This window comes from Dermochelys coriacea, chromosome 8, assembly GCF_009764565.3.
Source record: "Dermochelys coriacea isolate rDerCor1 chromosome 8, rDerCor1.pri.v4, whole genome shotgun sequence".
Taxonomy (NCBI): domain Eukaryota; kingdom Metazoa; phylum Chordata; order Testudines; family Dermochelyidae; genus Dermochelys; species Dermochelys coriacea.
Window position 1 is genome coordinate 63,698,775 of NC_050075.1, and position 14,403 is coordinate 63,713,177.

The 14,403-nt window shown below is 44.4% G+C and overlaps 1 protein-coding gene across 1 annotated transcript in view; it reads right to left on the minus strand.

Annotated features, from left to right (window-relative positions):
- Positions 1–1,842: 1,842 nt before the first annotated feature.
- The window catches only part of LOC119860511 (complement factor H-like), a 105,550-nt gene continuing 92,989 nt past the window's right edge, over positions 1,843–14,403 (minus strand). The window contains exons 14-17 of the mRNA XM_043491305.1: positions 11,304–11,504; positions 9,009–9,209; positions 5,793–5,993; positions 1,843–2,475 (exon numbers count right to left, since the gene is read on the minus strand). Coding sequence (XP_043347240.1) covers positions 2,462–2,475; positions 5,793–5,993; positions 9,009–9,209; positions 11,304–11,504 — 617 coding nt within the window. The 3' untranslated portion in view covers positions 1,843–2,461. The remainder of the gene's footprint in view (positions 2,476–5,792; positions 5,994–9,008; positions 9,210–11,303; positions 11,505–14,403) is intronic.

Sequence of the window (14,403 nt, forward strand, 5' to 3'; positions counted from 1 at the left end):
TTCTTGCCAAAGTATGCTTCAGTTTCAGCAGGGGAAGACAATTGCCAAACTTTCAGAAAATACTAAGTTCTGAGGCCACACTCCAGCAAAGCGTCTTTAAGCACAGGTAGTGCCATTGCCATCAAAACTAGCCATGTAGATTTCAAGTAGTAATAATCTTTCTTAGTGTGAGCCATTCAGTAACAGTAGCAATATCAGTGTGACACTGTCCCAGACTAAACTCTTCCTCTTAGCTCTGCCACAGATGAACGCTGAAAATATCCTGACATGTAAAAAAGAGGGTTTACATGAGGACACAACATTTATCAAAAAGCTAAAACACAATCTTGTCTGTTGAAGTCATTCCATTTTCTATTAAACAGTCAGGGGGCTACAGAGCCATTGAGAATGACTCTATGGCCCAGTGGTTAGCGATTCACCTGATATATATGAGTCCCAAGTTCAAGTCCCTGTGCTAATGAACATTTTAGTTACTTAATTTGTTAGACAAAGTGGAACAGCTGAATAGGAGAGCTTGAGAAAGACATATGCTAGAATATGCCATTGTCCAGTAGGGCAATCAACAGGGCAACCTGAGTTTAAGTCCCTGCTCCAAATCAGTAGTTGGACTTAAGGCTCCTCCTACAGGGAGAATGCATGCCTGGGTATAATGGCATCACCACCTAGTGGTGTGAGCTTTTGAAAAAAGGGCTGACCTGACTTGGGTGCCTAACTCCAGGAGAGAGTTCACCCTTGTGAATCCTGTGTAGAAAAAGGTGCCGAACTCCCACTGAGGAGCAAGGCTTAGGCCACACCCTTGTCCTGGGCATTCCCCACTGGCTGGTTTAGATGCCTCCTTGCTCAACTTGCTGGCTTTTGTGAATCCCAGTCTAAGGGTACATCTACATTTGAGCTGGGAGCTGCCCAATCTAGTGCCTAAAAGTAGCAGTGTGCAGCAGCAGCACCAGCAATAGCTTGGGCTAGCCAGCCGAGTAGGTAGCTGAAGGTCTGGCAGAGTTGTACTCAGGGAAGAAAGGCTACGCTATGCCTGTGTGGTGCTAGCTTGAGCACAGCCAGGGCAGATATGTCTATGCCAGCTGGGAATCACACCTACAAGCTCAAATGCAGACCTATTGTTAGGTGTCTGACTCTCCCCAGCCATTGGATAGGAAGCTTGGGCATTTAAGTTAGAAGTAGGGAATCCATTAGGGAGATCAGTAACTTTACCAGTGTAATAATGTGAAAATTTTCAGCCATCACACAATTTTGGGGAAATGGGGGGGGAGAAGGGGAGCATTGTTCAGCTTTTATAGTGTAGGAGTGTACTGTCCCAGGTCTAGAAGGTGGTTTATACATGTAGCATCCCATCAGTGTTTACTGTCTCCTTATTAATTTGTTTCAGAGTAGCAGCCGTGTTAGTCTGTATTCGCAAAAAGAAAAGGAGTACTTGTGGCACCTTAGAGACTAACAAATTTATTAGAGCATAAGCTTTCGTGAGCTACAGCTCACTTCCGATGAAGTGAGCTGTAGCTCATGAAAGCTTATGCTCTAATAAATTTGTTAGTCTCTAAGGTGCCACAAGTACTCCTTTATTTTTATTTTGTCATTCTCACGTAAGTGGATTCTGAAAAGTTCATCTCTGTCACACCACTGGTCTAACTTCTAGTTAGTTGCATACAGTAGAAGGTAAGAATAGTCAATTTATTCACATGCTACCCACTGCATGCATCATGTTGCTATTCAATGGGCTGCAGACTTTCATCTTTGTCTCCACTTTTCAACAAATCCTAAAATTCCTTCTCACTTTTCTTCAGGTTGGGTTGTCAATAAAAAACACGCTCAAACAACAGATTTTTTTAAAAATTGCTAAATGAAATATACAACTCTTTAATTTTAAAAAGGAAAAAAGAGACATCATAAGTTTAAATTTTCATCAGAGAAGTGAATATTTTCTATATAACTGTGTTAGATGTCTAGATAACATTTTGGTTGCATGGACTAAAACATTTGAAAGAACGATGACCAACTGCTACTAGGGATGGGCAGAATTCAAACAGTCTCAATCCATAAATAAACCTCCGGATGTAGCAATTGGGCTATAAGCCTCCCAAGATCAAGGTTCCTAGTGAGACTTCTAGGAGTTCCTGATTTGGGCCAGAGAGAAATAGTGCTGCTTTCTGTTTCAGCAAGCAGGAAGTATATAATTCAGGAAGTGCAGCCAAGTGTACAATTTCCCTTAAAGCTTCCTTTTCCAATTTTCATAAAAAAGCTGTAGTTTGAACCTTTTTGCCCATCTGTTATTACTATTTTATGTTTAGTTTAATATACATTGTGACAAAAGTAGTAATTACATGCATCAGTTCAGACAATCTAGGTTAAAATACTTACAAAGGACATAATGTGTGAACATTACAAATAACTGGTTAGTGGCTTCTGCTCCTCAGATCTGGGTTAAAATTATTTGCTTGATGCTTCTTTTTATTCATTCATAAATACCTGGCAGAAAAAGAACAAATACTGGAAAATTAATTTTGTACATCAATTTTTAAAACAAATATTACATATAAATCCCCTATGGTCTCTCACAGGAACAGAATTGATTTCAGCATAACTCCTTAAAATTCACACTGGAACAAACTCCAGCAAGAGTAATTGCAGTTACTCCTGAACTGCAGTGGTTCAACAACTGTTCATATTAAAAACAAATATTTGTGTTACATATAACTTAAAAGCAGCATAGAAAACCATGCATTGATTTCATACATATTACTATATTTTATCAGGATCCAGTGTGTAGCTACTAGCATTGGAAAGTGATGGAATTTTTGAAGCAGGGACCTTTATCCCATTTCATCCTATAACTCTTTATCAGCTTCTTCCAGGCAGCCTTCTTCATATATATGCATGAATGATTTGCTTCTGTCCCCAGTGCTATAAAAGGGGCATCATTTCTCAAAACACTTTATCAGTGGTGGTGTGGGAATTATCACAATAATATAGAAGTAAGCCTATTATGGGAGAAAGATCAGCAATTATACATCTTCTATAGCAGAAGACAGGATAACTAGAATCATGTCAGACAAAATAGATTGTTCCATCAATAGATTTTTGATAGTATTGTTGTATTGGAGGTTGCTTAGCTCACAGTAAGTGTGTCTTTAATCTATGGGTAGGCTCTACACAGCAAAGCAAGCCTAGGGTTACTGAGACTCAAATCAGCTGACCTGCGTCAGGGAACCCTCAGCTTGAGTGTCTACACTGCATTTTAACCCTAGGTTAAGGATTTTCTGACCTGTGCTTGAACCTAGGGCTCTGGCAGCCAGACCGCAGTGCACAGACTCCAGTCAAAATAACCCTATCCCAGAGTGCCTAGCACCTCCTCCCCACTGTCCCCCACCCAGTGTCGGCACTCTAGCCTTATGAATATGTTGCACTGTGAGAAAACTACCACCAACCCAGTTTCCTAATTGTGATGGTGCTATTGATGGGACTCAGGTGCCCATACGGAGCACATGAATACATACACTGCATAATGAACCCCTTTAGTGGCTGTCTAAGTAGAATGACTGCAGTTTGAAAAGGTGTTATACCAAACTTCCATCTAATCTGAGAAATGGGCTCTCCAGCTCTAGGCTGAGTCACATGGGCAGGAAAATGCCCATGAACACCTATTCTGAGGATAAGTTGGAAACCAGTCTCCATGCCATTGAACTATTAAAATGAAACATTGCAATTCTTAAATTTTGAAACGGGATGGTCAATGAAGGTGGGTGTTTTGGTTGGGCTTTTTATTTATTTTTGTCCATTTTTAAGTTTGACATAAAATATAGGATTCAGAGGAAAAAGACACATAACTCAGCTTGGCTGCCACTGGCTGCAGAGTGTTGAAGTGCATCCTCACTGCTTGGGGTGCAGTGTGCTCCAGGGGGATCCCTTATCCCTGCCCCCTGGGAGATGGGGATAAGGGATCCCCAGGTGGCTGTAGGGAATTTTTGGCCCTGGCTCCCCCTCATCGCCCTGACAGCAGGGAGAGGCCAGATTGTTGGAGGATCGTCCCTTTCCTGGCTATGCTGAGCCAGGAACTCTGCTGCCCCTCCTCCCTGCAGGGCAGCTGCTGAGACCCCACTCCACTCTCAGGCCTCCCTTGCCTTCCTTGGGGCTGTGTGTACAGGGGTGTCCAGGAAGCGTGCACCAAAATCTGGCTGTGCTCTTGTGACTATGAAGCAGCTGTCTTTGCAAAAAGCTTCTTCTGATCACTCTCCACTGAAAACCATGCAGGCTATCTGGTGGTGTGTTTTCAGACTGATGTTCAGCAGGCAATGGGTTAATGCTGATCTGAGCTGCTGCCATTTTCAAAGGCAGGTGTGGATTCCATTTGCAATAGAGTGCAGCACCAGAGATTATAGGCATCGAGAGCACTGAGGGGGATGCCCCAAGGAACTCTGTGATACATCCGGAGGACTTCCAGGACCCGAGACAAGCTGGAGCTATGTGCACACAGGAAAGCAATAGGGCTTGATCCCTGAGTCCTAGCACTACAGGGTCGTGGCACCTTAAGTATGAGATCTTGGTTAATGCAATTGCTGTGTGGATGCAAGGGAAGTTAGGCTTGAGCCAGGTCTCAAGACCAGGTTTAGACTGCTGTGTAGAAATACTCAGTGAAGTTGATATGAAGGATGACTATCATGCCTTCAGGCTAAGTGACGAAGCACTTCCATGCATTTCTGGTTGCGTGGCTTCTCTGGGGACTGATAATGGGAGGGCTGCAGATTAAATGATGTGAGTGTAATATGAAGCAGCCAGAAAGCTGCAGAGAGCCAGCAGACAGCAAGAGAAGAACTGGTAGCATGGCCTGATAGAAATCCAAAAGAGACCTCCTTGATCAGAACAGTGAATGTAAAGATAGGCTTGGATTGTGGGCAAGGAAATAGCCTGCTGTTGTCTGATCCAACTGTTCAGAGAAACAGGACGTTGTGTATATTCTTTATAAATAAAAAGGATTGTGTCATGAAAACACCTGTCTCTACCTCCATTTTTCCTCCTCACACATATCAAGGCAGAAGACCCTCACTATTGGCTAAACGCTTAGGCCAAAGAGGGCAAAGTCAAAGATGGGCAAAAGAAATTAAAACAGGAGATGGAGATTTTGCAAGAGGTATTGAAGCAGCAGTGGGAGCTTTCCTATGAAGATATGAGAGATCATTGGCAGTCTGAGTTAAAAATATTTGTTGGGGCAGCAGATATGAAGACACTGGGCAGCTTGAGAAGCTTGGCTGTGAGACTCCCAGTCTGAAATAGAAATAAGGTGACCAGTAAATTGACTCTCATGGATCAGAAGGGTTCAAAGTAACTATGAGACAACAGGAAAGTTTTCCCCACCATGTAACGTGTTAGCAGCGATGAGCTCCAGCAAGGAATTAAAGAGCTACAAAAATCAGCATGAGAGGGAAATCAAAGGAGTGTAGACCACAATGGAAGTCAGCTGCCTGAATGAGGAATTGAGCCAGCTAGAGAACTTGAGTAAGACAAAAACATTTACAAATCTTTTCTGCTCTGTTGGTAACCTAAACAGGCCCAGATGTCAGAGGAAGATTGTCCCAGCTCAAGTAATAGAGCTCACCAGCAAAGTAAACAGTGTTTCTCTATTTAGATTGCAAGCTGTCTGGGTCAGGAACCATGATTTCCCACATGTTTTTATGGCACCCATCACAATGGTGCCACTGTATTTTTTAAACCTGAGAAATCCCCAGTAAAATGAATACATTTTAGTCAGGTGATTCACCAGTATTGTAGCTTAGTTGGAGATCATTTACCTCTTCTCTTGCACTTAGGATATGCCAATTTCCCCTCCACACACTGTACTCTAAATGCAGAAGATGTTGGATCCCTCACATATCCATTTTTACAGTCAAATTCAACAAAGTTTCCACTTTCTAAATACAATTTTGTTTTCGAGCTCCATTTCAGCCCAATATGGTTTTTCTCCATATCTTCTGGGGATGTTATACATAACTCTGGAAATAGAAAAATATAATTTAAGCATGTACATATTGATCTGTCATTGGAAATTTGGTTCACTAACTGTACTGAGACTGACCCTGTCTAAAAAGGCTTTACTTAGCTCACTAAAATTGAGAAATATTTTCTGATAAGTTTTGAAAAGTAAAAAAGAGATGGTAAGGTTGAGAGAACAAGAAGGAACTCTAGAAAGGGAGGTTTTCACACCAACCGGGGTCATACTGTGTGACGGAAAAGAGAGGTGACTGGCACTAGATGAATAGAGAGAGAGAGAGAGAAGCTGCTGGCCAGATTTGGTTGCCCTCCAAAATTTATTCGGGTCCTAAGGCTTCTTCATGATCAGATGACTGCCACAGTTCTCTGTAATGCCGTGGAGATGGACCCTTTCATCATCAAAACTGTGGTTAAGCAAGGATGTGTTATTGCCCCAACCCCACGTCATTCTGGTCCTTGTTAAAGACCACCTCCCCCACTGGAATTGACGTTCAGTACAGAATGGATGGGCGGCTTTTTAATCTTAGATGTCTCTGCTCAAAGTCTAAAGTCCTCCAGGTGTCCATTATTGATCTTCAGTATGCTGATGACTTTACCATTCTTGCACACAAAGAATCCACACCTTCAGTCCACACTACATTTTTTTGAACAAGCTTACTGAAGCCTAGGACTTGCACTTAATATTGAGAAGACTAAAGTGCTCCATCAGTCTGCTTCAGGCCTTGCACATGATCCACCACAAATCACCATCGAGAGACAGACTTTGGAGATAGTTGAGCCTTCTCCTACCTCAGTAGCCAACACTCTCTAAATGCAAAAATGCCAATGAGATCCAGCACAGGATCCAATGTAGAAGTGCCTCCTTTGGGAAACTGCTCTGGTGCATTTTCATGGACCGTGACCTATGGAAGGACACCAAGATTCAGGTCTATAAGACAGTTGTCATCTCTACACTCCTCTATGGATGCAAAACCTTGGTTATCGACAGCACTTCAAGAGTTTTCAGAGGAACCACCAACGATGCCTCTGAAAGATCCTTCATATCAAATGGATATCATATTAAGAAGATTGCCGCATTAATACCAACATCCTCACTGAAGCCAATTCACCAGCATTGAAGTAATGATCCTTATCCACCAACTCTGCTGGGCTGGACATGGTATGTGGATGCCAGATTCTCACCTACCAAAACAAGCCCTCTATTCTCAGCACCACAGAATCTCAATATGGTCAGAGATCCTGTGGTGGCCAGAGGAAGTGCTACAAAGAAACACTAGAAGTGTATCTCAAGAAAACGAATGTGAATGTCACAAGCTGGGAGGAGCAGGCCACCAACCAAGCACAATGGTGCCACATCCTCCATCAGGCAGTGGCCCGCTTCAAGGAGAAGTGCTTTGCCTCAAACTGAAACGAGAGACAGAAGAAAAGAACTGTCTCCCAGCAGGCAGCTGACCTGTCAGGAAATGTCAGTACCTACTGCGGGCAGATCTATGGTTCCAGTCATCTCAGGACCCATATGTAAATCCATGGTAGAGATCATCCTCGAATCAAGGAATCACTGATGATGATGAATCATATTGTGTAAAAGAACAGTCTGCTGGAAGCTGGGACCAGATGAGCATAGGGAGACCCACACACTCTGGTTCTATTTTACAATCTGGCCCCTCTGTGTCACTCAGCTGATGCAAGAAGTTTTCTGAGGTATAGGCTATGAAGCTGAAAGTGGGGGAGACCAGGGCTGTGATCTGATTGCTTTTTGACTTGGCAAAACCTGATCATCACTGTTATCCTGTGTGCCAGGCCACAATTCCAGTGGCTCAGATTTGGAGAGGATAGGGCTAAGGGTTCATGGGCCAGGCCACTTAGGCTCCTGGTGGTGGTGTTGCTGGTGGGGTGTCTAGGAAGAGGAGAGTCAGGAGGGAGGCAAATCTATGTCCCACACACACATACCTTAAATACCATTGCACAGCTCCTGCCCTTAGGAATGGATAAACACAGGAGCTGGGGATTAATTGGTGGAGCTGTGTGTGTCTGAGTCAGAAGCTGCCAGAAAGCCAGTGGACAGCAAGAGAAGTCCTGGAAGAGTGGCTCTGAGGAAAAGCTGTGAGTATTTTTGGGACAGAGTTCTGAATGTGAAGCAGGCTTAGAACTGTGAGCAAAGAAACTGCCTCATGATGTTTGTTCATTTTGCATTCAGAGAAATAGGACTTTGTTTAGGTTATTTGTAAATTAAAAAATTGCTTCATAGAAAACATGACTCTAGCCCCAATTTCTCTTCCAACACAAAAAAATGAGGTGGAAGACCTTGGGTACTGGCTAACCACTCAGGCCAAAAAGGGTTACATCAAAGAAGGTCAAAAGAAATTGAAAGACCTGAAACAGGAGTGGGAGACTTCTCCAAAGAAATTAAAGGAACATTTGGTGGTGTTCCAGAAAGGTATGAGAAATGATTCACAATCTGAAAGAAAATATTTGTTGGGCCAGGAACTAGAAAGTCTCTAGGCAGATTGGGAATTTTGCAGCTGGGCTTCTCAGTCTAGAATGGCAAGACAGATAAAGGAGGTGACCAGGAAATTGATCCTCATGAATAGAAGGTTTCCCAGTAACTAGAGGAGATCAGGAAAGCTTTTCCCAATACGGTTCTTATTAACAGTGATGAGCTCCAGCAAAGATTAAAGGAGGTAAAAAAAATCAGCTTCAGAGGTAAAGCAAATGAGTGCAGACTGCCATGGAAGTCAGCTATCTGAATGAGGAATTGGGCCAGCCAGAGAACTTGCATAAGACAAGAACACTTACAAAACTTTTCTGCTCTGTTAGTATCCCAAAGAAGCCCACATGTCAAAGGGAGATTGTTCCAGCTCAAGTAATACAGAGGTTACTTTGCTTATTACCTCTTTCTCTTTAACCCACCATTTCGCTTCTCTATTTTTTTAAACCCTAGAATTTTTCAGTATAAATTACGAAATCTTTTAGTCAGGTGATTCACCAATATTGTAGTTTAATTGGTGGTTACTTACCTCTTCTCTTACACTTAGGATATGCCAATTTCCCCTCCACACACTGTACTCTAAATGCAGAAGATTTTGGATCCCTCACATATCCATTTTTACAGTCAAATTCAACAAAGTCTCCACTTTCTAAATTCAGTCTTGTTTCCAAGCTCCATTTCAGCCCAATATTGTTTTTCTCCATATCTTCTAAGAATGTTATACATAACTCTGGAAATAGAAAAATATAATTTCAGTAGGTACATGTGGATCTATTGTTGGAAATTTGATTAACTAACTATTGAGAGGTACCCTGTCGCCAAATGCTTTACTAAGCTAAATAAAACAGATGTATTTACAGAAAGATTTGAAAAGTAAGGGAGAGATGGTAAGGTTGAGAGAAGAAGGAATTATAGAGAAGCTGGCTTTCACACAAATGCAGATGATCCTGTGGGAAGGAACAGAGAAGAGACCGGGGCTAGATGAATAGCGAGAGAGACAAGGTTAGATTCTATTTTACAATTTGGCCCATGCAAATGGGCCAGCTCATGTAAATGGGCCAGACTCTAGTCATAGCTGGCCAACAGAATACTCCCCATGCAGAATGATACTCTCTCTGAGGCTTGAAAAGGAATTGAGGGCAATTCACTCTCATAGCGCTAGATAACTACAGTGTGGTGCACGAGACAGAGCTACATGAAATTTCCAATCAAAGGTGCAGGGGACGCAAGTGCACCTAGAATGGAGCACCCATTGGGACACTACTCAAAGAAGAATGAGAAGGAATTCCTGAGATGGGAGCTTTCAAAACAACCATAGTCATATTGTATAAAGGATCAGTCCGTTGGAGTCTGGGACCAGATGAGCAGAGAGACTCGATTTTACAATCTGGCCCCTCAGTGTTACTCAGCTGATACAAGGGATTTTACTAAGTATAGGCTATAAAGCCAGGGTGGGGGGTACCTGGGCTGTGGCCAGATTGTTTTTTGACTGGTCCAGACCTGATCAGCACTTTGATCCTGTGTGCCAGGTCACAAGGCCACTGGCACTGATTTGAGATTAGGAGTTTATGGGCCAGGGCACTTAAGTGGTGGTTATGGTGGTGTTGGTGGCCTGCGTGAGAAGAGAAGAGGACAGTCAGGAAGAAGGCAAATCTGTGTCCCCCTCACACACTTCTTAATTTTTGTTGCTTTGCCCATGCCCATAGGGATGAATAAACACAGGAGCTCAGGATTAATTGGTGGAGTTGTTTATGTCTGAGGTAGAAGTTGCCAGAAAGCTGCAGGAAAGCCAGTGGACAGCAAGAGAAGCCCTGGAAGAGTAGCCCCGCAGAAAAACTGTGAAAGCAGTTTTTGGACAGAGTGCTGAATATGAAGGCTGGCTTGGACTTATGATCAAGTAAACTGTCTCCTGTTTGATCCTCCTGTCTTCAGAGAAGCAGGACTTTGTGTACACTCAAATAAAGAAAGCTGCATCATAGAAAACCAGACTCTATCCCCTATTCCTCTTCTTAACACAAAAAAGTTGAAAGACCCTGACTATTGGCTAACCGTTCAGGCTAAAAAAGGTTACATCAAAGAAGGTCAAAGGAATTAAAACAAGACCTGAAACAGAAGTTGAAGTCTTCACTAAGGAAATTGAAGCAACATTTGGTGGTTTCCCAGAAAGGTATGAGAGATGACTCACAGTCTGAGAGAAAATATTTGTCGGACTACAAAGTTTCTAGGCAGATTGAGAAGCCCAGCTGCAACACTCCCAGTGTAAAATGGCAAGAGAGATAATTGAGAGGACCAGCAAACTGACCCTCATGGATAGAAGGTTTCCGAGTAACTCAAAGAGATCATGAAATCTTTCTCCAACATGGAGCTTGCTAACAGTGACAAGGTCACGCAAGGACTTGGCTTTAGGAGTTAAAAAAAAAAATCAGTTTCAGAGGGAAAGCAAATAAGTGCAGACTGCAATGGAAGTCAGCTATCTGAATGAGGAATTGGGCCAGCTAGAGAACTTGAGTAAGACAAGAAAACTTACAAAACTTTTCTTCTCTGTTGGTAACCTTAACAGGCCCAGATGTCAGAGGAAGATTGTCCCAGCTCAAGTAATAGAGCTCACAAGCAAAGTAATCAGTGAATCTCTTTAATCCACCCTTTGTGTTTGATTTAGATTGCAAGCTGTCTGAGTCAGGAAGAATGATTTCCCACATGTTTCTATGGTACCCATCACCATTGTGCCATAGTATTTTTTAAATCTGAGAATTCCCTAGTAAAAAATAATACATCTTTTAGACAGGTAATTCACCAATATTGTCGTTTACTGGAGATTACTTACCTCTTCTCTTACATTTAGGATATGCCAATTTCCCCTCCATACACTGTACTCTAAATGCAGAAGATGTTGGATCCCTCACATATCCATTTTTACAGTCAAATTCAACAAAGTTTCCACTTTCTAAATACAATTTTGTTTTCGAGCTCCATTTCAGCCCAATATTGTTTTTCTCCATATCTTCTGGGGATGTTGTACATGGCTCTGGAAATAGAAAAATATAATTTCAGTATGTACATGTGACTCTATCATTGGACATGTGATTCACTAACTGTATTAAAACTACCCCTGTCCCCAAATGCTTTAAATAGCTAAATATTTTCAGATCAGATTTGAACAGAAAAGGAGAGTTGATATGGCTGAGAGAACAAGAAGGAGTTCTAGAGAAGGAGGCTTTCACACAAACCGGTCCAGGTTTTTGTTAGAGTAGGCATCACTAAGGAGATCCTGACAGACCAAGGGACTTCCTTCATGTCGAGAGTAAAGAAAGACTTATGTACCCTGCTTTGCATCCAAGCTTTGCGGATCTCGGTCTATCATCCGCAAACAGATGGTCTGGTTGAGTGATTTAACCACACTCTCAAGAGCATGATCCGAAAGGTGGTGGCCCAAGACAGAAAAGACTGGGATACCGTCCTTCCGTACCTGATGTTTGCAATACGAGAAGTTCACCAGGCATCTATTGGACTCTCCACCACAAGAGTGAACCGCCACCCAAGTAGGTAGTACCGTAGAATCCCCATGGCTCATTTAACTGCTAGGCATTCCTTTTCTACTATGGCGTACTGTTGCTTCTTGGAGTGGGGTTTCTTAGAGGAATGGCCTTGGGGTACCGCGTAGCATAGTCCAGGATGATGAGTATGCTTTGGTGGCCCCAGGCCGATCTTTCTAGTGTGCCCACTAGATCCATGGCTGTCCTTTCAAAAGGGACTTCAATTACAGGCAAGGGTATCAACAGGGCCCTTAACTGAGATTGGGAGCTATGCAGCTGGCACTCTGGGCAGGAGCTGCAATAGCGCTGGACTTCTGCCCATATCCCCACCCAGTAGAACCTCCTTAGGACTCTATCCAAGGTCTTATCTGCTTCTAAATGTCCCCCAAACAGATGACTGTGAGCTAACTCTAATACGGCCCTTGTGTGCTTTCGTGGCACCAAGAGCTGTTCTAATGTCCCCCCATATTGACACTACCCGGTACAACAGATCATGCTTGATTATAAAGTATGGCCTTGGGCCTTTAGTTTTCCATTCTACTGGCATGCCATTTACCACTACTACCTCCTCCCTCACGTTTGCATGCAGTGGGTCATAGGCTTGATCCCTCCCAAAACACTCAAGGACGGGACCGATCTGGCTTGATTCTATTGGATCAGTTTCCCCTCCTTCCCTTGGAGTGCTTTCACTCATGCTGGGGGCTGTCTCTGGGTCTCCACTGGTCTGTGCTACCTTGCAGTTTCCCTGATAGGACCTCCTCCCAACCAGGGCAGCTCTCTGGTTTGCTGCCAGAATCCTGGTTCCTAATATTTTATCTGCCCTCCTTTCCCATCTAGATTTCTGGGACTTCCCTGGGGGTGAAAATAACTCTGTGAAAACCCAGCAAAAATTGGGGAAGGGCCATCCCTGGGTGCCTCGATCTCTGCCCGGGATTTACTGCCCTCTCCTAACTCGATGAGGGGCAGTAGGCTCTCAAACTCGGGAAAATTCCTGCCAGTTAAGACCAGGTAGGGGAGCTTGGGGATCACCACTGCAGTCACCTTGGTAGTGTTCCCCTGGATTTCAATCCATATTGGGACTGTGGGGTAGAAATATACTGTGCCATGGATACAAGTCACTCCAGTGCTCCTGGCCCTGCTCAGTTGGTCTTGCCTCACTATCTTCCCTGAGACCAGAGTGACAGCACTCCCAGAGTCCACTCTGGTCTGGATGCCGTTCATCTTTAATGGCCTGGTGTACTCATATGGGGTCATCACAACCCCCACCAGGCTGATTAGGCCACATTTGTCCCCGCAATCCCCCATATTACATTGCATGGGCTCCTTCCAGTTGGTGCACTGGGCTGCTATATGCCCCAACTCCCCACACTCATAACAATGATATTTCATCTTGGAGGTTGCCCTCTGTCTTGCGCTCTCTGACCCCTTCCCCCAGCCCTCCCCCCTCCGAGACCCCCCAGGTCCCTTCGGGGCCTCAGGCCAATCCTTGGTGCCTGTTCTTTCAGCTATGGCTTTCCTGGAGTTCTCAATGATCTGGGGCCTCTGGGTTAGGACTGGCTTCCTGGAACACCATATTTCACCTCCTGGGGTTTCAAACAGTTCACGAGCTGCCAGTTGTCTCTCCACCAGGGTGACCAGTTCATCGTAGGTGGAGGGGTCATTGTGGCCTACCCAGGCTCAGAGGCCCAAGGGTAGTTCCCTCATTTTGCGGTCCAGCACCAGGAGCTCGATCATTTTCTCAGAGCTAAGGGCCTCCGGGCATAACCACTTCCTGGCTAGATGGTTACGTCAAACGGTTGTGACCACGGTGTCTTGTCTTCGCAATACTGCCACTCATGAAACTTCTGGGTTCACAAGGCCGTAGTTACCCTGGACCTGGCCAGGATCTTTGCCTTCAGCCAGAGGTAATCTGTCGCCTCCTCTGCAGTCATAACATAGTAGGCTTTCTGGGCCTCCCCACACAAAAATGGGGCGAGGATGCCCGACCACTGGTCTCAGGGCCAGGCCTCACGCAGGGCTCTCCTCTCGAAGGCCAGGAGGTACGCCTCCACATCATCCTCCCAGGTCATTTTCTGCAGACAGTAGCTGGCCCTTATGGTCCACATCCCATCATACCCACAGCTCAGCTCCATAAGGGCCTTCACCTGGGTCACGAGTTCCTGCAGCATAGCCCGCTCTTGAGTGGCCTGATTCATTTGCAGGAGATTGATCTCCTGCTGCAGCCTCATGGCCTCCTGGTGGGTGGTTGCCTGGACCGAGGTAGCTTCCTGCTGGGCGGTGGTGGCTTGCACCAGTGCTTTGACCACATGCTCCATCTTGGGGACGGGGTGGTCATGACCCACCCGGGTTACATGCACGGCCCAGAAATCCCACTTCTAGCACCACATGTGG